The sequence below is a fragment of the Bufo gargarizans genome, unplaced genomic scaffold (assembly GCF_014858855.1).
Source record: "Bufo gargarizans isolate SCDJY-AF-19 unplaced genomic scaffold, ASM1485885v1 original_scaffold_2052_pilon, whole genome shotgun sequence".
Lineage (NCBI taxonomy): Eukaryota > Metazoa > Chordata > Amphibia > Anura > Bufonidae > Bufo > Bufo gargarizans.
In genome coordinates, this window is record NW_025334623.1 from 221,373 (window position 1) to 245,600 (window position 24,228).

General features: G+C 45.6%; 1 protein-coding gene across 1 annotated transcript in view; it reads right to left on the reverse strand.

Moving 5' to 3' along the window:
- Positions 1–24,011, reverse strand: part of LOC122923913 (very-long-chain 3-oxoacyl-CoA reductase-B-like) — a 53,178-nt gene extending 29,167 nt beyond the window's left edge. Inside the window, exons 1-5 of the mRNA XM_044274776.1 lie at positions 23,722–24,011; positions 8,364–8,410; positions 8,213–8,288; positions 7,999–8,109; positions 6,981–7,048 (exon numbers count right to left, since the gene is read on the reverse strand). Of these exons, the coding sequence (XP_044130711.1) occupies positions 6,981–7,048; positions 7,999–8,109; positions 8,213–8,288; positions 8,364–8,410; positions 23,722–23,884 (465 nt within the window). The 5' untranslated portion in view covers positions 23,885–24,011. The remainder of the gene's footprint in view (positions 1–6,980; positions 7,049–7,998; positions 8,110–8,212; positions 8,289–8,363; positions 8,411–23,721) is intronic.
- Between the last annotated feature and the right edge of the window lie 217 nt (positions 24,012–24,228).

Here is a 24,228-nt window from a genome sequence, read left to right on the forward strand (position 1 = left end):
GGACTTTAGTAAGGCTTTTGATACTGTCCCACATAGAAGGCTTATCAATAAACTGCAGTCTTTGAGCTTGGACTCCCATATTGTTGAATGGATTAGGCAGTGGCTGAGGGACAGACAACAGAGGGTTGTAGTCAATGGAGTATATTCAGACCATGGTCTTGTTACCAGTGGGGTACCTCAGGGATCTGTTCTGGGACCCATATTGTTTAATATCTTTATCAGCGAAATTGCAGAAGGCCTCGATGGTAAGGTGTGTCTTTTTGCTGATGACACAAAGATTTGTAACAGGGTTGATGTTCCTGGAGGGATACACCAAATGGAAAAGGACTTAGGAAAACTAGAGGAATGGTCAAAAATGTGGGTGCCAGTGGTCCTTTTGGGGCCACAGAAGAAAAGCTGAATGCTCATAGGGGTGAGGCCGACCTCAGTGAGGAAGGCTGGGGACTGCAGAGGTCCAGAGAGTAAATTAGCATCTATGGCTCCCATGTCATCAGTATAATGGCACAGATAATGCTGCTCGAGTCCCCAGTGTGTCTCCAGGACTTTTCCTTTGGAGATGAATTCCCAGAGGAGGCACCTGAGGGCAGCCACAAGCTTAAGGCAAGGAAGATCAGGCCGAAGCTGCCGCAGGTGGTATGCTATGTCCATGGTTCCCTTTCCTGTGTCCCCTGAGTCGGCCGCAGGGGCCGGCCCGTTGTGCTAGCCCTGTTGTTCAGGCCAGGTTCTGTTGTGGATTTGGTGCAAAGGCACGGGGAGATGACAAAGATAGGTAGCGTGGCACTGAGCTCTGTCTCTGCTTGCAGTAGCAAAGACGCAGTAGGGAAGGCATGGGTGGAATGACCTGGCAGTAAGGGCGTCCCGGCGGCGAGCATTCGGTCAAGCTCCGGTGCTAAGGTCTGTTCCTCGGTGGGAGGGGGAAGTGGCCCAGTGCCAGAGTCTGTTGCGGTTGCCTCCAAGTGCTTTTGCCGCTGTTCACTTAGTTGAGAAGCGGTGGCAGTGTGAAGGTGCTGCTGGGCCCCTCAGCCTCGGTCCTCTCGCAAGTACTGTTATGCCTGAATCTAAAATACTGTTTTGTATTGGTGCAAATAGCAAGAGACTCTGACAACGAGAGAGATCAATGGCACCCATTGCAAATACCCCAAAAACTAACTGAATGGAAAAAAGTGTCTGATGGTGAGGAGGAGGAGTGTGTCACTGATCCAGCAGGTATGGATGGGAGTGTGACTGGTGCTGTGGTTGGTGTGAGTGACACAAATGTAAAAACGTCATCTTTATTATGTGGAGAAGTAAGTGGTGGTGAGGCGGCTGGTGTTACCATCTTTGCCTTCCAGAGTGCGCAACTGAGTTCGATGTCAGTTTCGTTTGGCCTGAGGGGCTGGCGCTCTTCTGGTCGAATTATGACCTGGTAAAGAGAGTGACCATTATCAGCTCTAATGAATCTCTCTTGTTATGACATCATGACTTGGCTTGGGCGATGAGGTACTGAAGATGCCAAAAAAAACTGAAATGAGTTTGGCATCTGGTCAGGGTCCTGGATGTTTGTGGTGAAGTTGAGGCGTTCAGGTAATTCGGTTGCCCACATCCCTTCTTCAGCTTACCTGGGAAGGGACCGTATCCTGATCTTTTACCAGGGTCAGCCGAAGCTCTGTCACAGGTGCGGGACCTCACACACTTTAGTGCAAACTGCACTGTACAAAAGTTTGCATTGTGTGGGGGTGTTGGTTATCTAGCCGCATCCTGTGCAGAAATTAGGTGTCATCTGTATGGTGACTTAGGTCACCCATTCAGCCGTTGTCTTTGTTCCTTGGCCAATGCTGTCAGGACCCCAGTAGGGGACAGCCGTGAGGTTGCTTTTGCTAGGGAAGGGACTATTAGAGGTGGAGGAACTGAGTGGCCAAGGAGGGAAAGCAAGAAAAAGATGCTAGCCCAACTAGGGGAGTCTCAGGTAACTGTGGCGTGTCCCCTGGCCCTATCCTGGAGGCCAATCATGCTGATGAGGCTCTGAGGGATGACGTCGTGGGTGAGGAGGTCAGGAGGATCCAGGCTGAGGAGGTCACCACATCCTCAGAGTTCTCCCATTATGAGAGTATGGGTGAGGATGATAGGAAGTGGCTAGAGAAAAAGCGAAAGCGAGGAGCCAAGAAGAAGGGAGATGTAAGATCTTCTCCCACCCTGCTCCAGGTACCAAAGGAAGGTAATCCCGACTGCCCTCTGGTTGATCTCTCCAACCGGTTCCAAGCCCTTGATAACATTTCATCCTCTGCTTCGAATGAAGAGGGTGAGGGGCCAGAGGTACCGAAAGCAGGGCCCACAGGGGGGCTGAGTCTTCCCCTGGGCGCAAAATGTACTCAGATGGGGAGGTTGGCTTGGGGTCCAGAGACAAGGATGAGGAATCAAAACGAGTGGTGGGATGGATACCTCTGTGTCATTGAAAAGGGGGAAGGGTTGTTGTTTAGACACAGAGGGTAAAGGGTGGAGTGAGCAGAAGAAAGCCATCTAACTCAATCACCCAGGATCACGGCACTCACCCCGTTGACGCTGGTGTACATTAATGTCGCCAGCATTAAGTCAGATACGGCTAGATTTTCGGCTTATGATTTTTTTGCCTGGATCGATGCAGACATTTTATTTTTGTAAGAGACCAGGCTGCCAGATTTGGCAGCCATACATAAAGCTAAAAGAGAGTGAAGGCACGGGCCCTTGCGGCTGAGCCTTATAACGGGTGGTGGTACTTTTTATCTCACTGGTAGAATGCCGACGAGTTATCGAGTTAGAAATGGGGAAGTGCTTGATTTTGTATGTCCTCATTAGGGGACAGGAACTTCGGTTAATCAACATCTACAGTCCCCAGTCCAAGTGGGACAGGAAGTGTCTCTTCATGAGGATCAAGCCCTACCTTTTTATGAGTCAGCAGGTGGTCTTTGGAGGGGACTTCAATACTGTCACGAGGCCCCAAAACAGGGGATGTTCCAGAGACAAGCTGACTTATGATGGGGTTGCACTTAATGGCATAGCTAGTGATGCTCGCCTGGTGGATGTCCACATCCGGCACACCTCAGGCCACGCGAGGTTCACCTATCATAGGGCTAGTTGCAGATCTAGAATAGAAAGGTTTTATTTAAAGGAGGAAGCCGTCGTTGAGGTGGAGTTCTCCGACCACTGTTTGATTTTTGTTTTCTCTGAATGTTACAGAGACCCCCCAGATGGGGCGAGGCTTTTGGAGGCTCAATTCATCTCTCTTGGAAGAAGCGGAGCTAAGACAATCCTTTGAGGACTTTCTTCAGAGCCAGGTACCATTGCTGGATCTTTGTAGCAGTAAGTCAGAGTGGTGGGAAATGTTCAAGGAAAGGTGGCGAGATTCTTCCGCCAGCTCTCGAGCCTCAGAAGCCTTCACAAGTACTGCTGTATCAGGGCTTGTGGAGGAAACTCGAGCATCTTGTCTCGACTGGGGGTGGCCATAAGGAGATTTCCAGATTGAAATCTTTGCTCATCAGGTGTCAGTATGATAGACATGCATCTTTAGTTTTTTAGAGGGATTACAGGAAATACTGCTCGCCCGACCCTTACAGGAACTGTAAGATGTCAGTGAGTTCTAAGATCGTCTCAGCAGTGATTGATATTATGGGATCCTTGAACAGTTCCAGATCAAGGAGCAGGGAAGGGCTGGTCACTAGAAGGGGTACTTGCTGTCCTTGCATCAGGCAAAAGCGTTTGATCGGGTTAATCATGAGTATCTCTGTTCTTCTGAGGTATGGCCTGCTGGGGCGGTTTGTTGATTGGCTTAAGACCTTGTACACAGGGGCAGACAGTTTCCTGCTTGTGAACGGTTGGATTTGCCACTCTTTTGAGGTGGGGTCTGGTGTTCACCATGGTTGTCCGTTGAGCCTTTATGTGTTCGTGATTGACCCATTCCTTAGAAGGGTAGATCGTGGGCCCTTGGTTGGGGTCAGAATGGACTGGGCGGAGTCGGACTCCACTCTGAGAGTGGTAGCGTATGCCGATGATGTCACCATCTTTGTGGCCTCAAGAGGGGAGGCAGAGTGGGTGAGGTTGATCACTACTAAGAGGCCTCTGGGTCCAAGATCAACTGGAATAAGTGTGAGAGTCTCTGGCTGGGAGGGGGATATCTTGGTTTTGATCTCCCGGACAGAGCCCCAGGAGTCCACAAAAGTCCTCAGCATTGAATTAGGCAAAGGGGATTACCCCAAACCACATTGGGACAGCAGGCTAAAGATCGCCGCTCAGAAGGTGGACCAGTGTAAGAGTTGATCTTTGACCCTCAGGGAATGGGTTAACCCGATTAAAACATACCTGCTCCATTTGCTGATATATCTGGGTTGTGTGTTCATCTTGCTGAAACCTCTCTGGACCCGGGTCTACAGTCTGTTCTTCCAACTGTTGTGGGGGCACAGACTGAATCTAGTCAGATACGACATTACTTACCGCACGAGAAGGCTAGGGGGGTTGTGTATGGTCAACCCCGTGGTGTTCCTAGTGAACACTTTAATCAACGTTAACATTGCTGACCTCTGGCAAGAGAGCGCTCCTGCGTGAGTATTCACCTGTCGGGAATGGTTTCAGCCTTTCTTCCAGGAATGGGAGACAGGAGGGCAAATGAAGGATCTTCATACACCACATGGGCAACCTCCGGCTTATGTTACCCTGGTCTTGAAGGTGACTCGCCGGTGGGGTCTGGGGATGTGGGAGATCAGGACTTTGTCAAGGAAACTCCTTGACCTAAGGGTTCTTTTGACCAATTTCCGGAAACCTCTGGCCCCTTAGGGAGTGCCCAAGTCAGGATCTGGAAGTTGGGTTGCGATTTTTGAATTCCATAAGGATCCCCTTGAAGTTTTGGGACTTGGCTTGGCGCTGCTTCTATGGGAAACTATGTGAGGAACAACTTGAAGTGTAGGCGCTCTGAGGAAAAGAGTTGTCCTCGGTAGGAGTGCAGTGAGGTGCTGGAAAGCACGGACCACTTTTTGCTTCATTGTCCCTTTAATACGGAGGTCTACAACAAGGTGGATGCCTCTATTTGTTGGCCTTGGCTGGCTGGGCTCACCTACGCGGAGTGGGCCTAAGGAGCATTTAAAAATTAATTTTAAAAGTTTAGTTTTAGTCCGGGTGTACTGCACATGCTGCATTGTCTGTACAGTGTCCGGGTGTACTGTACGTGCTGCATTGTCTGTACAGTGTCCTGGTATACTATACATTCTGCATTGTCTGTACAGTGTCCTGGTATACTATACATTCTGTATTGTCTGTACAGTGCCCGGGTGTACTGTACGTGCTGCATTGTCTGTACAGTGTCCTGGTATACTATACATTCTGCATTGTCTGTACAGTGTCCTGGTATACTATACATTCTGTATTGTCTGTACAGTGCCCGGGTGTACTGTACGTGCTGCATTGTCTGTACAGTGTCCTGGTATACTATACATTCTGTATTGTCTGTACAGTGCCCGGGTGTACTGTATGTGCTGCATTGTCTGTACAGTGTCCGGGTGTACTGTACGTGCTGCATTGTCTGTACAGTGCCCGGGTGTACTGTACGTGCTGCATTGTCTGTACAGTGTCCGGGTGTACTGTACGTGCTGCATTGTCTGTACAGTGTCCTGGTATACTATACATTCTGTATTGTCTGTACAGTGCCCGGGTGTACTGTACGTGCTGCATTGTCTGTACAGTGTCCTGGTATACTATACATTCTGTATTGTCTGTACAGTGCCCGGGTGTACTGTACATGCTGCATTGTCTGTACAGTGTCCGGGTGTACTATACGTGCTGTATTGTCTGTACAGTGTCCGGGTGTACTGTACGTGCTGCATTGTCTGTACAGTGCCCAGGTGTACTGTATGTGCTGCATTGTCTGTACAGTGCCCGGGTGTACTGTATGTGCTGCATTGTCTGTACAGTGTCCGGGTGTACAGTACGTGCTGCATTGTCTGTACAGTGTCCGGGTGTACTATACGTGCTGCATTGTCTGTACAGTGCCCTGGTGTACTATACATGCTGCATTGTCTGTACAGTGCCCGGGTGTACTATACATTCTGTATTGTCTGTACAGTGCCCGGGTGTACTGTACGTGCTGCATTGTCTGTACAGTGTCCTGGTATACTATACATTCTGTATTGTCTGTACAGTGCCCGGGTGTACTGTACGTGCTGCATTGTCTGTACAGTGTCCTGGTATACTATACATTCTGCATTGTCTGTACAGTGTCCGGGTGTACTATACGTGCTGCATTGTCTGGACAGTGTCCAGGTGTACTATACATTCTGCATTGTCTGTACAGTGCCCGGGTGTACTGTACGTGCTGCATTGTCTGTACAGTGCCCGGGTGTACTATACATGCTGCATTGTCTGTACAGTGCCCGGGTGTACTATACATGCTGCATTGTCTGTACAGTGTCCGGGTGTACTATACGTGCTGCATTGTCTGGACAGTGTCCAGGTGTACTATACATTCTGTATTGTCTGTACAGTGCCCGGGTGTACTGTACGTGCTGCATTGTCTGTACAGTGCCCGGGTGTACTATACATGCTGCATTGTCTGTACAGTGCCCGGGTGTACTATACATGCTGCATTGTCTGTACAGTGCCCACACATACAGTAGTTGGCCCACAAATGCCATACAGTCTATGGAGGGCGCCCTAATTTACCTTTAAAGAGCAACACAATGCAAAACCATACCGACCTAGAGCCATTTATATAGGAGATGTACCATCTGTCCTTAGTGACACCCAGTCTTCATGTGTCCTAGTGACATCCTCTCACGACCACCTCTAAGATATCCTCCTCTGCTGCAGATGATCTCTAATCCCACCATTCTGTTCTGTCTGGATCCTTTATATAATACTGTCATATTTGTCAGTTTGGGGTGGGGGGCGCACATATTTCATTTAGATCAGTAGTTCTGACTCTCCGCACATATACATTATACAGGTTTTTACATAGATCAGTAATGTAATGTGGAGCTCACCTTGTTAATGTCAGGGACCTCAAGAAATCTGTTTGCTTCAGGGTGGTAAGTCATCCCAACATTATTCACTGTAACGAGAGAAAACACAGGTGAAGTTCTGTCCTCTATGGCAGTGTTTCCCAACCAGTGTGCCTCCAGCTGTTGCAAAACTACAACTCCCAGCATGCCCGCACAGCCAAAGGCTGTCAAGGCATGCTGGGAGTTGTAGTTTTGCAACAGCTGGAGGCACACTGGTTGGGAAACACTGCTCTATGGTGTCCAGCTCTGTGGTCACAGTTCCCATAAATGATTCCAGAATGCACTGTGTAGAAATGTTATGGTAGACAAATATACCAGAATCTTGAAGGGTCTCACAATAGTCAATGGGTCAGGAAGATAGACATGAGATGATATATAGATACAATAAATGGAAAAGATAGATAGAAGTTTAGTGCATCTTTGCAGGAATCTAGTAATTAAAACCTATTCATTATGCACCTTCCCCTTTTGGAAGATGCCCTTATGGGTCTACGAAGTCCATAGGCTGGGAGCACCTTAATGTGTGTGCAATCCACCCATTGAAGAGGACAATTGGAACATGTACGCACGCAGTAAGGTTACCAGTAGAGTCTGCACGCAGGACATTCAGGCCTAACTAGATCCTGGGTAGAGCTATCTGGCAACCATGCCTGCCTTGAATGCACAGAAAGATGCCAGAGAGGAAGCAGTAGTCTGGTGAGTGACCCAGTGGCCATGCCTGCCGAGAGGAGAGGAGATCCACCAGGCATGGACCTCTAACATGACAATAACCTAGAAGTCACAAAATAGCTTAGTACAGCTAAACCTTCATGACCCATAATAAGAAACAAAAACAGGACAAACACATCAATACATCATTTAGTCCCATACTGCAAAAGAAACTTCTAGATTTCTGAATGATGTGGGATAATGTCTTGGACAGAGGAGTCAGGAATATCTAATGTTAGGACATTGGTAGAAGCTTTAGATTTTTGGCCCTGTTTTATTTCCAAGGTTGTACCTAAAATCCCAATATCCAGACCCTTCAAAGCCTTCTCCACCTTTGGATAAATCTCAGACCCTCCTGTGAAGTCAACTTGGATGATCTTGGTTTTTCGTCCGCTCTGTTTTTCTGTGGATATAAGATATGTATTCGATGTCTTGAGTAATCGTCCATATTGTATCTACTGCAGATGTTGAGCTGGAATTATAGGTGGGACCATTTTGCCCCTCACCTATCTCCTGAGCAACTTTTTGTAGCTTCTCCACATTCCGACTGATGAGGACGACATCAAAGCCTCTCCTGGCCAACTACAGGGAAGACATAGAAGCATGAGACAGATATAAGAGAGAGATAATTAGACTGATAGACCACAGGCTACTGACCTCCATCGCGTAGGCCTTCCCGATTCCATCTGTCGCTCCAGTTACCACTGTTGGAGAAGTGAGCAGATTATAGTTATATGGAATATACTTTATGTTTCAGATATGTATTTTCAGGATCTCTGCTTAATATCAGTGAATGGAAACATACATTGACTTAGTCCTTTTACTCACTTGAATATGGACAACCTAAACTACTGCTATAGTTGGAAGGTTTTACCATCCAGATTATGGGTGTCAAATTACTAGTGGTTTATGGCTGTACAGGGTGTCATTTCGCCTCATTTCACCTTTGGTTCTACTATTGTAAAAGTGCACAAACTTGTTCATAAAGATTCTAGAGACCCAAAAAGATATTAGATTACCCTGTGTTTGTGATACTGGTCAATTAATCTATTAAAAGTTGCACCTGTTCAGCCAAGACAAACGAGACAGGATGGGTGTTACACGAGTGTATTTGTTGTGCCGTGTGAACTTTCTCCTATTACAATATGGAATGTCTGGCACTAAGGATAATGAGACAGATGAGGAATGTAGTAGGGGCTCGCTGTGACTGGAACAGTTTCTGATGACATAGTTGGCATGCCCACTTTGGTGCCAGGGGTTACGCTACTCTATAAGCAGTGCTGCCGATGTCTGGTTGTCAGGGCATCTAGCCCAGGCCCACCCTGTACAGGAGCACCAGCCAATTAGATGTTTTGCCCGATGCGCTGATGTGACCGGTCATGTGATGCCGGGCGTGTCATGTGACCAGGAAGAGCGGCCTATTTGAACAGGCAACCCGCTGGCCACAAACTGGATTCTCGACCTCTGATCTGGACCCTGACCCTGATGTTTCTTCCTGGTTTTGACCATGGCTTAGTATTGTATCTGAATAGTTTTCTCTTGGTTTTCCCTGTCTGATATCCTGGTCAGATATCTGGAGGTATAAATCAGTCCAGGCAGGAGGAATCCTCTACAAGACAGGTGTCACCTAAGGTAATGAACAGTGCAGCCCTAAACTCCACCTGCACCACCATCTTTACCTACTTGTAAACGGCGGCCCCAGATTGACGGTTCCTAACCTGGAAAACTACACAGGACCTAAACTAGAGGTGTCAACGGCGGCACCCAACTGGTCGATGGTTCCTAACCTAAATAAGTGCATGGGACCTAAACTAGAGGGGAAAGAGATGTCAGACAGGCCAAGTTAAAACCAGAGAATAAATGTTAGAAACAGAATCAGAAACAGAATCCAATACCAGATAGGGTCAATACCAGAAATATACATCAGGGGTCAAATCTGCAGTGGATCAGTGGTCAGAAATCCAGAGGTACAAACAGTAGAACAAAACACGTTGGTGTGGCAAGTGAGACCAATCACAGGCTACTGTGGCCAGCAGTTGCCTGTTTAAGTACCCTGCCAACAGGAAGCATATGATGCCAGCACGGAGCCTAATTGGCTCGGCATGCCCACTCCTTCCCGACAATGGGCTACTCGCTCAGTGGAGGTGAAGCACTGTATTTACATGCAACGATCTCCTCTACAGTATGAGGACGAGGGATCGCTACTACCATTGCTCATCCTCCTACAGCTACATTGTTTATTGTCTCTGGGCAGAAGATTGTGCAGTCTAAACAACCATCTGCTGCCCAAAAACGATAATTGTGCCTGCACTAACAACAATGTCACCTGATGAACGAGCGTTTCGTTAGTTTATCGAACGATCTGTTGCACCTTTACACGGACAGATTGTCGGGATTGAGCGTTCGTGGGAACGTTTGTTCCCGATAATTAGTTTTGAGCGACGTTATGAAAACTTTGAATGTCACAAAGAAATTAGCTTTCTGCTGAATTACTCCGTCACTAAGTATACTTCTTTGTAATTAGCGGGTGCAATGACGGGGAGCGGTGATTGCGCCTCAGATGCCGTGATGATAATAGTGAGGGCTTTCAGGCATTAATAAAAAAAATACAAACTCGCCTCATCCATTTGAGCGCGAATCTTGATTGAAGATCCTGCGTCAAATCTTGCGCGGTGCGTGATGACGTCATCACAAGATTTCTTGTGGAATGTTCAATCAAGATGGCTGTGGTGGCCTCTTCGCTCTCAAATGGATGAGATGAGTCCCCCCCCCCCCCCATTTCAGGGAAAATCAATTTGTTACCACGAAGCACGAGGAAATCCGGCTTTGAAGTGATTAGAATTTTCCCTGCGATTCGGATACTTCGATTCGCCCAACCCTACTGATAATCTGCCCAATGATTGTTCCGTGGAAATCCACCTTTAGGCACACTAGCGCTTGTACAGCTGGGTTTATCTGTATTCCAGCATGGATGGAAGCTACAGCGTTGCCGTCCGGGACTAGCGGAGATCCATCCGCGACCTGCCAAATATGGTGAGAGTTGGCCGGACGAAAACCACTGCACTTATCGGTTTTCATCTGTCCGATTCTTGGCATATTTGCCAGGTTGCGGCCGGATCTCCGCTGGGCCCTATTATACTTAATAGGGCTGGACGGCAACGCTGTAGCTTCCAGCAATACCGGAATACAGAGAGATCTGGCAGGCGGTTTCCTGTACAAACGCTAGTGTGAAACTAGCCTAAGGGTCCATTCACACGTCCGTGGTGTATTGCGGATCCGGCTGCCCCCCCCCCCCCCCATCCATAGAACTGCCTATTCTTGTCCTCAATTGCGGACAAGAATAGGATATGTTCAATTATTTTGCAGAGCCGCGGCCCGGAAGTTCGAGGCCGCGTTCCGGAAATGTGGATGCGGAGAGCACATAGTGTGCTCTCCGCATCCCATTCTGCCCCATTGAGAATGAATGGGTCCACACCTGTTTCCGATATTGTGGAACTCACAATAAACAAACGCGACCCTATCTGGGAAGGGTTTCTATAAATCACCAAAATAAAGCTTATTTAGGCTAATAACCTCACTTGTCCCAGATATTAAAACTTAACTTTTACTAACATTAGTTTAAAACTTTTCTAATTGTAAGTGGATGTGAGCCAAAAGACTAGGTTACAAATATCTCATGCCCTGTCAGTTCTGAAGCATACTTGCTGCATCTACAATGTCAGTCGGGGGTGCACTGCCCATGCCTTCACATGCCCATGCCTTCACATGCCCATGCCTTCACATGCCCATGCCTTCACATGCCCATGCCTTCACGTGCCCATGCCCATGCCTTCACATGCCCATGCCTTCACATGCCCATGCCTTCACATGCTTGGACTTCGCTTTAGCAAACTAGTGCAGCACCGTCCTATAGATATTTAAAAGGATAATGCTGTATGGCAAACAATGTTTGCTCTAGGATAGCCTCACTGGTAATTTGCTGCACTAGTTGCCAGAACTTACTCGGACATAGGATTCTAAAAACACTGATTACTGTCCCCCAACATGTTTCGCCAGCTAGCCTGGCTTCATCAGGGGTAACGGCCAGAATTGACCTGACTGTTTATGGTACTTTAGGTACAGGAAAAATGTCTGTCTATGATTCTGCCAGGTGTTATATACCAGCCTTTGAACCTTTGATTATATAGAGACAATGTCCATTCCCTGAAGATAAGGGTACTATAGGGCATGTTTCCCCACATTCTATGTATACATGATAGCAAGCCCCAAGCAAATTACCAGTGAGGCTATCCTAGAGCAAACATTGTTTGCCATACAGCATTATCCTTTTAACTATATATAGGACGGTGCTGCACTAGTTTGCTAAAGCAAAGTCCAAGCATGTGAAGGCATGGGCATGTGAAGGCATGGGCATGTGAAGGCATGGGCATGTGAAGGCATGGCCATGTGAAGGCATGGGCAGTGCACCCCCGACTGACATTGTAGATGCAGCAAGTATGCTTCAGATCTGACAGGGCATGAGATATTTGTAACCTAATCTTTTGGCTCACATCCACTTACAATCACTAATGTTAGTAAAAGTTAAGTTTTAATATCTGGGACAAGTGAGGTTATTAGCCTAAATAGGCTTTATTTTGGCGACATTGTGGAACGGATGCGGACCCATTTGCGGACGTTTGAATGGAGCCTAAGACTGTTGCCTATCAAAGCCTGTGTTGTAGCTGTCAGCTCTTTACCAAACGTGATTCACGTAAACACCGCTTTGTTTAAAGAGTGACTCTGCTTCCACACAGTTTCATAGAGAATGGTGTAACTAGCAAATTTCTAAATTTGAAAAAAAGATGCCTGCATCAACCTGAAAAAAAGTCTGTAAAGTCATGGCCACTAGGGGTCTCACTTCCGCCTAAGTCGCAGTCCACTGCCTGTCCCTGATGACAGAAGACAGCGGGGGCGTGTCACAGCTAGCTGAGATTGGGATAAAACAACTGCTTCCACACAGCCTTTCTGTGAGTGTGATCCCTTTTTAGGCTACTTTCACACTCGTGTTAAGCTTGTCCGGTGTTCCGTGAAATTTCCCTACCCTCGTCACTTCCTGTTGTGACGCGGCCACACCGGACATGACGTTCCCAGCTTTGGAAGGAGATGTGCCGTGCCGCGCAGGCGCACAACGACGGGCTAGGGAAATTTTACACCATAGTCGGGTGGGGCCACCTTGCGCCTTACCTCTCAGCTGGACACCGGCCGACATTGTGCAGGCGCAGCGGTTAGAGGGTAGGGAAAAATAATAGGGCCAGTGCGCAAGCGCGGCTAACTACTCCCGTCGGGATACACCAAGCGTGCGCACCAGCGGCAGGGAGAGCTCTTATACTGAACATCCATCCAATCACCGCACCTGCGCAGTGTGGGGGTAGGGAGATCTGATGGCCATTTGTTTTGTTAAATCTCCCGACCACTCACTGCGCATGCGCGGTGTCTGATCATCTGGAGCCAGCTGAGAGGTAAGGTGCAAGCGCATTAGGTGGCCCCTTCTCCCCAACTCTGGTGTGAAATTTCCCTACCCCGTTGTTGTGTGCCTGCGCGGCGCGTCACACCTCCGTCTAAAGCTTGGAATGTCATGTCCGCATCGCAACAGGAAGTAACGAGGGTAGGGAAATTTCACAGAACACCGGCAGGCTGGTCCAGCAGGGGAACAGCCTGCCGGATCCGTGCTAACGTTTACACACGTGTGCTGCTGGAAGTCAGCCCCGGCCCCATTCACTATAATGGGGATCGGACGGCGATCCGGCTGCAGCACGGCTAACATGCAGAGAGGCGGCCGGATAAGCTTAACGCGAGTGTGGAAGTAGCCTTATCGGCTCTGTGAGCTCCAGAGCTGAAAACAAACAGTGGGAAGTGAGGAAAAGGATGTCACAGCAGAACAGAGCTGACAGAAGGGAGACTTCCCCTGCCTCTGAGTGAGATGCATCTAGCTATGCAGCTGAAACAGGAAATAATATGGCTGATCACCAGCCTATGTGCTCTCCCACAGTCCTGGCCACTAGAGAGGCCAGCGCTTTTTCCTATAGTCTGCATGCACGGCCCCCACTGATGGATTGCAGAGGGGTCATAACCATGGAAACGAGCAGTGTATAATGTGATGGAAAAATGAATCCAGTCAGCAAAGCAGGCAATATGGACAATCACAATACATTAGTAAGTGCCTTGTATTAACTTTCTCTACACGATAAATGCTGAAGTGACACGACCCCTTTAAGGGCACTGTGTGCGTGGTGCTTTATTTTCAGGGGTCATAGTATGTGACATGACTGTACGCAGGGGCGCAGTGTATGCTGCTATATATTCATGGCACAGCATGTGGCACTGAGAGGGGTTTATGTTAATAGGGTGCCCATGAGTTGGTAAAGGGAGAAGCTGAAGTGCGGCAAACTCTGCAGAGATGAGTGATAGCTGGGAGATGTCACGTGGAAGGAAAGAAAAGAAAGGCGAATAAGGCCTCATTCACACGACCATTGTTTTCGTCCGCATCCGAGCCTCAGTTTTTGTGGCTCGGGTGCGGACCCATTCACTTCAATGGGGCCACAAAAGATGCGGACAGCACTCCGTGTGCTCTACGCATCCGTTGCTCCGTTCCGTGGTCCGAAAAAAAATATAACCTGTCCTATTCTTGTCCGTTTTGCGGACAAGAATAGGCAGTTATATCAACGTCTGTCCGCGCCGTTCCGCAAATTGCATGCAGCCTAACTCTGGAGGAGATGATACCCGTAAGTCACGAAGTGTAAACGTTTACTCTTGAACTGACTCTGTGTGATCAGCGCTGTAGTCACCCGTATGGCCTACGGAACCATCATGGGTGACTACTTCCAGAACACCTTATACCTGTGCAGGTCATGCTGGGAACTGTAGTTTCACACGGCACTTGGCAGGGACTAGTGATGAGCGGCAGGGGCAATATTCGAATTTGCAATATTTTGCGAATATCTGGGCAAATATTCGTAATAAATTAGTGAATTCAAGAATTCGTGACTATTTTCTTGATTGTGAAAATCAGCAATGTAATATTCGCGCAATGCGTGCGAAATACAGCCGTGGGTCACTATAGCTACATTTTTCAAGCTGCTAGAAGTTTTCTGAGACTGGAGAAAACGGTCGGCTCGGCAGAACATTACAAGCTTTATATGCAGATAGAGTGCTCCAATATATTCGCGATTGCGCAAATTGCCAATTAATGATGCGCATGTTTTTACGTGCAAATTCACATTTTAGCAGGTCTGACTACTTATTAGTGATTGGTGCAAGTATTGTTGTGAACTTGTGACATCACAGCACTATGTATGTAGCATGTATGTATGCATGGACAGCTCCACTATATCACTATCTGAACTACACTGACTATCTCCCACTGTCTGTATTATATATATAAGCTAACTATCTAATGTAATGACACAGGAAAGCAGAGAGCACAGCAATAACACTGCTCTCTCTCAGATCTCCAAAATACTGCATACAAGGGCTGCTGGGGAGGTTCTTATATAGTAAGGGGCAGGCATCTTTCCTATTGGTTGCTAGGGCTGTTGCTAAGCTCAGACAAAGACATTGCAGCCTTCTCATTGGCCCACAAGCAAGAAGCAGGGAGGGATCATGGGTTCAGATGAAAAAAAAATCTAGAATATTGACGAATATGAATATATAGCACTATAGTCTACATCTTCGTGAAATCTCGAAGTGGCGATATTTGCGATGAAAATTTGCGATTCGAATAATCGCGCCCAACACTAACAAGGACTAACCTGACTATGGAAATGGTATTTCTATTCATCTGGTGCTGTATATATGTACTGTGCTGGGTTTCGGTGCCATTATATATATATATGATATACATAGTATACCATGCTTGGTTCCAGTTCTGTATATACACTACTCACAAAAAGATAGGGATATTTGTCTTTCGGGTGAAATTCTTGGAAAACATAAAAAGTTGACGCTACAGTGATATTATATCATGAAAGTAGAAGCAGCAATGGTGATTTCCTCATCTCAAACTATTTATTGAAATTCCCCCTTGCCCGTTACCGGTTTACTCCCTTGCTGTGCTCCTGGTGCTGAGTGTTTTGGATTGTTTAGTATATTGACCTCGACTTGTCTCTGACCTTCCTCTGTCCTGTCATTTTGTACCGTGATAGCCGCCTGGTTCTGACTGACTGTTTTGACTACTCTCCGTCCTCTGATTTTGTGCTGTACCGTTCTCCCAGTTTTGACCTATTTCTGTCCGACCCTTGTCTGTGTGGTTGCATCTCCGTGTCTGTCTGCCTTGCACTTTGCAGAACAGGGAACGTGGACCAGTTGCGGACTTGCCGCATAGGACTTTGACTGCAAGAAGGCTGGGAAAGCGGGTTGGGTTCAAGTCAGGGCTCGCTGTGTGCCTGTTACCTGCCAACTGTGCTGACATCTGTTTTCACTTTTTATTGTAATTTATGTTAATTACAAAAATTTTAACCATTTTGTGTGCAATAAACCATTTTTGCTTGTATTCTACAATGAGAACTACTGGGCTCCTCACCCTTGTGTACTACTTTAGTCACAAACGGAGTGCAGATGGTTATACTGTATCTGGGCTGTGTGTATATACATGTCATGGTGTAGTAGTGTATATACTGGATCTGGGCTGTGTGTATATACAGGTCATGGTGTAGTAGTGTATATACTGTATCTGGGCTGTGTGTATATACATGTCATGGTGTAGTAGTGTATATACCGGATCTGGGCTGTGTGTATATAGATGTCATGGTGTAGTAGTGTATATACTGGATCTGGGCTGTGTGTATATACAGGTCATGGTGTAGTAGTGTATATACTGGATCTGGGCTGTGTGTATATACATGTCATGGTGTAGTAGTGTATATACCGGATCTGGGCTGTGTGTATATACATGTCATGGTGTAGTAGTGTATATACTGGGTCTAGGCTGTGTGTATATACATGTCATGGTGTAGTAGTGTATATACCGGATCTGGGCTGTGTGTATATACATGTCATGGTGTAGTAGTGTATATAGGATCTGGCTGTGTGTATATACAGGTCATGGTGTAGTGTATATACTGGATCTGGGCTGTGTGTATATACAGGTCATGGTGTAGTAGTGTATATACGGATCTGGGCTGTGTGTATATACATGTCATGGTGTAGTAGTGTATATACTGGATCTGGGCTGTGTGTATATATGTCATGGTGTAGTAGTGTATATACTGGATCTGGGCTGTGTGTATATACATGTCATGGTGTAGTAGTATATACTGGATCTGGGCTGTGTGTATATACATGTCATGGTGTAGTAGTGTATATACTGGATCTGGGCTGTGTGTATATACATGTCATGGTGTAGTAGTGTATATACTGGATCTGGGCTGTGTGTATATACATGTCATGGTGTAGTAGTGTATATACTGGATCTGGGTGTGTATATACATGTCATGGTGTAGTAGTGTATATACTGGATCTGGTATATACATGTCATGGTGTAGTAGTGTATATACTGGATCTGGGCTGTGTGTATATACAGGTCATGGTGTAGTAGTGTATATACCTGGATCTGGGCTGTGTGTATATACATGTCATGGTGTAGTAGTGTATATACGGGATCTGGGCTGTGTGTATATACATGTCATGGTGTAGTAGTGTATATACTGGTCTGGGCTGTGTGTATATACATGTCATGGTGTAGTAGTGTATATACTTGGATCTGGGCTGTGTGTATATACATGTCATGGTGTAGTAGTGTATATACTGGATCTGGGCTGTGTGTATATACATGTCATGGTGTAGTAGTGTATATACTGGATCTGGGCTGTGTGTATATACATGTCATGGTGTAGTAGTGTATATACTGGATCTGGGCTGTGTGTATATACATGTCATGGTGTAGTAGTGTATATACTGGATCTGGGCTGTGTGTATATACATGTCATGGTGTAGTAGTGTATATACTGGATCTGGGCTGTGTGTATATACATGTCATGGTGTAGTAGTGTATATACTGGATCTGGGCTGTGTGTATATACATGTCATGGTGTAGTAGTGTATATACTGGATCTGGGCTGTGTGTATATACATGTGCATGGTGTAGTAGTGTATATACTGGATCGGGCTGTGTGTATATACATGTCATGGTGTAGTAGTGTATATACTGGATCTGGGCTGTGTGTATATACATGTCATGGTGTAGTAGTGTATATACTGGATCTGGGCTGTGTGTATATACATATCATGGTGTAGTAGTGTATATACTGGATCTGGGCTGTGTGTATATACAGGTCATGGTGTAGTAGTGTAATACTGATCTGGCTGTGTGTATATACATGTCATGGTGTAAGTAGTGTATATACTGATCTGGGCTGTGTGTATATACAGTGTCATGGTGTAGTAGTGTATATACTGGATCGGGGCTGTGTGGTATATTACATGTCATGGTGTAGTAGTGTATATACTGATCTGGGCTGTGTGTATAATAAGGTCATGGTGTAGTAGTGTTATACCGGATCTGGGCTGTGTGTATACATGTCATGGTGTAGTAGTGTATATACGGATCTGGGCTGTGTGTATATCATGTCATGGTGTAGTAGTGTATATACTGGATCTGGGCTGTGTGTATATACATGTCATGGTGTAGTAGTGTATATACTGGATCTGGGCTGTGTGTATATACATGTCATGGTGTAGTAGTGTATATACTGGATCTGGGCTGTGTGTATATACATGTCATGGTGTGTAGTAGTGTATATACGGATCTGGGCTGTGTGTATATACATGTCATGGTGTAGTAGTGATATACTGGATCTGGGCTGTGTGTATATACATGTCATGGTGTAGTAGTGTATATACTGGATCTGGGCTGTGTGTATATACATGTCATGGTGTAGTAGTGTATATAGGATCTGGGCTGTGTGTATATACATGTCATGGGTAGTAGTGTATATACTGGATCTGGGCTGTGTGTATATACATGTCATGGTGTAGTAGTGTATATACTGGATCTGGGCTGTGTGTATATACATGTCATGGTGTAGTAGTGTATATACTGGATCTGGGCTGTGTGTATATACAGTCATGGTGTAGTAGTGTATATACTGGATCTGGGCTGTGTGTATATACATGTCATGGTGAGTAGTGTATATACTGGATATCTGGGCTGTGTGATATACATGTCATGGTGTAGTAGTGTATATACTGGATCTGGGCTGTGGTGTATATACAGGCATGGTGTAGTAGTGTATATACTGGATCTGTGGCTGTGTGTATATACAGGTCATGGTGTAGTATGTATATACGGATCTGGCTGTGTGTATAACAGGTCATGGGGTAGTAGTTGTATATACGGGATCTGGGCTGTGTGTATATACAGGTCATGGTGTATAGTGTATATACTGGATCTGGGCTGTGTGTAGATACATGTCATGGTGTAGTATGTATATACATGGATCTGGGCCTGTGTGTATATACAAGGTCATGGTGTAGTATGTATATACTGGATCTGGGACTGTGTGTATATACATGTCATGTGTAGTAGTTGTATATATACCTGGATCTGGCTGTGTTATATACAGGCATGGTGTAGTTAGTGTATATACTGGATCTGGGCTGTGTGTATATACAGGTCATGTGTGTACTGTATATACCTGGATCTGGGCTGTGTGTTATATACAGGTCATGGTGGAGGTGTAGTAGTGTATATACTGGATCTGGGCTGTGTGTATATACAGGTCATGGTGTAGTAGTGTACTATACTGGATCTGGGCTGTGTGTATATACATGTCATGGTGTAGTAGGGTATATACTGGATCTGGGGCTGTGTGTATATACATGTCATGGTGTAGTAGTGTATATACTGGATCTGGGCTGTGTGTATATACATGTCATGGTGTGTAGGAGTGTATATACTGGATCGGGCTGTGTGTATATACTGTCATGGTGTAGTAGTGTATATACGGATCTGGGCTGTGTGTATATACATGTCATGGTGTAAGTAGTGTAATATACTGGATCTGGGCTGTGTGTATATACAGGTCATGGTGTAGTAGTGTATATACTGGATCTGGGCCTGTGTGTATATACATGTCTGGTGTAGTAGTTGTATATACCGGATCTGGGCTGTGTGTATATACAGGTCATGGTTGTAGTAGTGTATATACTGGATCTGGGCTGTGTGTATATACATGTCATGGTGTAGTAGTGTACTAACTGGATCTGGGCTGTGTGTATATAGTGTCATGGGTAGTAGTGCTTATAGGTTATACTGGATCTGGGCTGTGTGTATATACAGGTCATGGTGTAGTAGTGTATATACTGGATCTGGGCTGTGTGTATATACAGGTCATGGTGTAGTAGTGTATATACTGGATCTGGGCTGTGTGTATATACAGGTCATGGTGTAGTAGTGTATATACTGGATCTGGGCTGTGTGTATATACAGGTCATGGTGTAGTAGTGTATATACTGGATCTGGGCTGTGTGTATATACAGGTCATGGTGTAGTAGTGTATATACTGGATCTGGGCTGTGTGTATATACAGGTCATGGTGTAGTAGTGTATATACTGGATCTGGGCTGTGTGTATATACAGGTCATGGTGTAGTAGTGTATATACTGGATCTGGGCTGTGTGTATATACATGTCATGGTGTAGTAGTGTATATACTGGATCTGGGCTGTGTGTATATACATGTCATGGTGTAGTAGTGTATATACTGGATCTGGGCTGTGTGTATATACAGGTCATGGTGTAGTAGTGTATATACCGGATCTGGGCTGTGTGTATATACAGGTCATGGTGTAGTAGTGTATATACCGGATCTGGGCTGTGTGTATATACATGTCTGGTGTAGTAGTGTATATACTGGATCTGGGCTGTGTGTATATACATGTCATGGTGTAGTAGTGTATATACCGGATTCTGGGCTGTGTGTATATACAGGTCATGGTGTAGTAGTGTATATACCTGGATCTGGGCTGTGTGTATATACAGGTCATGGTGTAGTAGTGTATATACTGGATCTGGGCTGTGTGTATATACAGTCATGGTGTAGTAGTGTATATACTGGATCTGGGCTGTGTGTATATACATGTCATGGTGTAGTAGTGTATATACTGGATCTGGGCTGTGTGTATATACAGGTCATGGTGTAGTAGTGTATATACTGGATCTGGGCTGTGTGTATATACAGGTCATGGTGTAGTAGTGTATATACTGGATCTGGGCTGTGTGTATATACAGGTCATGGTGTAGTAGTGTATATACTGGATCTGGGCTGTGTATACAGGTCATGGTGTAGTAGTGTATATACTGGATCTGGGCTGTGTGTATATACATGTCATGGTGTAGTAGTGTATATACCTGGATCTGGGCTGTGTGTATATACAGGTCATGGTGTAGTAGTGTATATACTGGATCTGGGCTGTGTGTATATACAGGTCATGGTGTAGTAGTGTATATACTGGATCTGGGCTGTGTGTATATACAGGTCATGGTGTAGTAGTGTATATACTGGATCTGGGCTGTGTGTATATACAGGTCATGGTGTAGTAGTGTATATACTGGATCTGGGCTGTGTGTATATACAGGTCATGGTGTAGTAGTGTATATACTGGATCTGGCTGTGTGTATATACAGGTCATGGTGTAGTAGTGTATATACTGGATCTGGGCTGTGTGTATATACAGGTCATGGTGTAGTAGTGTATATACTGGATCTGGGCTGTGTGTATATACATGTCATGGTGTAGTAGTGTATATACTGGATCTGGGCTGTGTGTATATACATGTCATGGTGTAGTATGTATATACTGGATCTGGGCTGTGTGTATATACATGGTCATGGTGTCGTAGTGTATATACGGATCTGGGCTGTGTGTATATACAGGTCATGGTGGTAGTAGTGTATATACTGGATCTGGGCTGTGTGTATATACATGTCATGGTGTAGTAGTGTATATACTGGATCTGGGCTGTGTGTATATACATGTCATGGTGTAGTAGTGTATATACTGGATCTGGGCTGTGTGTATATACAGGTCATGGTGTAGTAGTGTATATACCGGATCTTGGCTGTGTGTATATACAGGTCCATGGTGTAGTACGTGTATATACTGGATCTGGGCTGTGTGTATATACAGGTCATGGTGTAGTAGTGTATATACTGATCTGGGCTGTGTGTATATACATGTCATGGGGTAGTAGTGTAGTATACGGGATCTGGGCTGTGTGTATATACAGGTCATGGTGTAGTACGTGTATATACTGGATCTGGGCTGTGTGTATATACAGGTAATGGTGTTAGTAGGTGTATATACTGGATCTGAGGTATCTGGGCTGTGTGTATATACAGGTCATGGTGTAGTAGTGTATATACCTGGATCTGGGCTGTGTGTATATACAGGTCATGGTGTAGTAGTGTATATACTGGATCTGGGCTGTGTGTATATACATGTCATGGTGTAGTAGTGTATATACTGGATCTGGGCTGTGTGTATATACAGGTCATGGTGTAGTAGTGTATACTCTGGATCTGGGCTGTGTGTATATACAGGTCATGGTGTAGTAGTGTATATACTGGATCTGGGCTGTGTGTATATACATGTCATGGTGTAGTAGTGTATATACTGGATCTGGGCTGTGTGTATATACATGTCATGGTGTAGTAGTGTATATACTGGATCTGGGCTGTGTGTATATACATGTCATGGTGTAGTAGTGTATATACCGGATCTGGGCTGTGTAGCTGTGTGTATTACATGTCATGGTGTAGTAGTGTATATACGGATCTGGGCTGTGTGTATATACATGTCATGGTGTAGTAGTGTATATACGGATCTGGGCTGTGTGTATATACATGTCATGGTGTGTAGTGTATATACTGGATCTGGGCTGGTGTATACAGGTCATGGTGTAGTAGTGTATATACTGGATCTGGGCTGTGTGTATATACATGTCATGGTGTAGTAGTGTATATACTGGATCTGGGCTGTGTGTATATACAGTCATGGTGTAGTAGTGTATATACTGGATCTGGGCTGTGTGTATATACATGTCATGGTGTAGTAGTGTATATACTGGATCTGGGCTGTGTGTATATACATGTCATGGTGTAGTAGTGTATATACCGGATCTGGGCTGTGTGTATATACAGGTCATGGTGTAGTAGTGTATATACTGGATCTGGGCTGTGTGTATATACATGTCATGGTGTAGTAGTGTATATACTGGATCTGGGCTGTGTGTATATACAGATCATGGTCTTAGGGGCAGCACGGTGTCTCAGTGGTTAGTACTGGTGCCTTGCAGCGCTGGGGTCCTAGGTTCGAATCCGACCAAGGACAACTTCTGCATGAAGTTTGTATGTTCTCCCCGTGTTTGTGAGAGTTTCCTCCCACACTCCAAAGACATACTGATAGGGACCTTAGATTGTGAGCCCCATTGGGGACAGTTGGATGATAATGTCTGTAAAGTGCTGCGGAATATAGTATGCAGAAAATAAATAGTAGTGTCGGGGTAGCACTGGACAGAAACTCGAGTTTGGTTTTTTAGCGTTATCAATTTTTTCCGGCGTTTTTTTGTTGTAGACCCACAACAATCTCATTCTGATTTGCAAATATTAAATGTCTGTTTGAGTTTCTGAACCCTGTGGCAAGAATTTCAGAGCTACAATTAGAGGAACGAACAGTGATAATGTTTCCTCTGAAGATTGGTAAAAGTGGAAGAGAAATCGTGGAGTTTATTTTGCCAAGATATAAGTTTTGAGAGTGGATGGATGATGAAACATGGGTCTACTAATAAGACCCTGAAAAGAAGCGTTTCGAATCGCGGACGAGGCGCTGGCATCGGTTTATATACTCCCGAGGAGATTACTTTGAAGGCAACCACAGTGAAATCCAAAAATCAGGTAGGTAGCACTGATGACTTTGCAGACCTTGTATACTAGATCTGTGCTGTGTGTATATAAATCTCATGTGCACCCCGTCCCCTCTTACCTGCCCATCCTCCATACTTCTTCTTGAGGTTAGTCCTCCAGCACCGGGAGAGTATATGGTTTTTGATCCCGATCAGCAGGGTCCACACCTGTTTCAGGACCAGATATGATAGAGCCAGGAGACCCAACAGGTGAAGCCATCGGTAGAACGTAGACTCCTCCATTTGATCTTCTCTGTGGCCCTGTGTGCTGTGTCCTCTGCTGATCCTGCTGTTTGACTACAGCTCTACCCGTCCTCTTTTGGCTGACAACGAGTGATTACATAACTTCTTCCTGAGAGCATGGGTCGGTATCAGCTACCAGGACAGGCGGAGTCCTGCTTTTTCATTTTGGAGCTTGAAGGGGGTGGGAGTAATTTTCTGCATTTTACTTTTCTGTTTAGTGCACGAAGACAGCTTGTGTGAACGAACCCTTAGTAGTCACAATAAAAGTACTGTATGCATACAAGTCTGCCCCGAGGGTACTGAACAGTGCTAGACGGGGTCGGTGACAGAAATGTGTAAGTAGG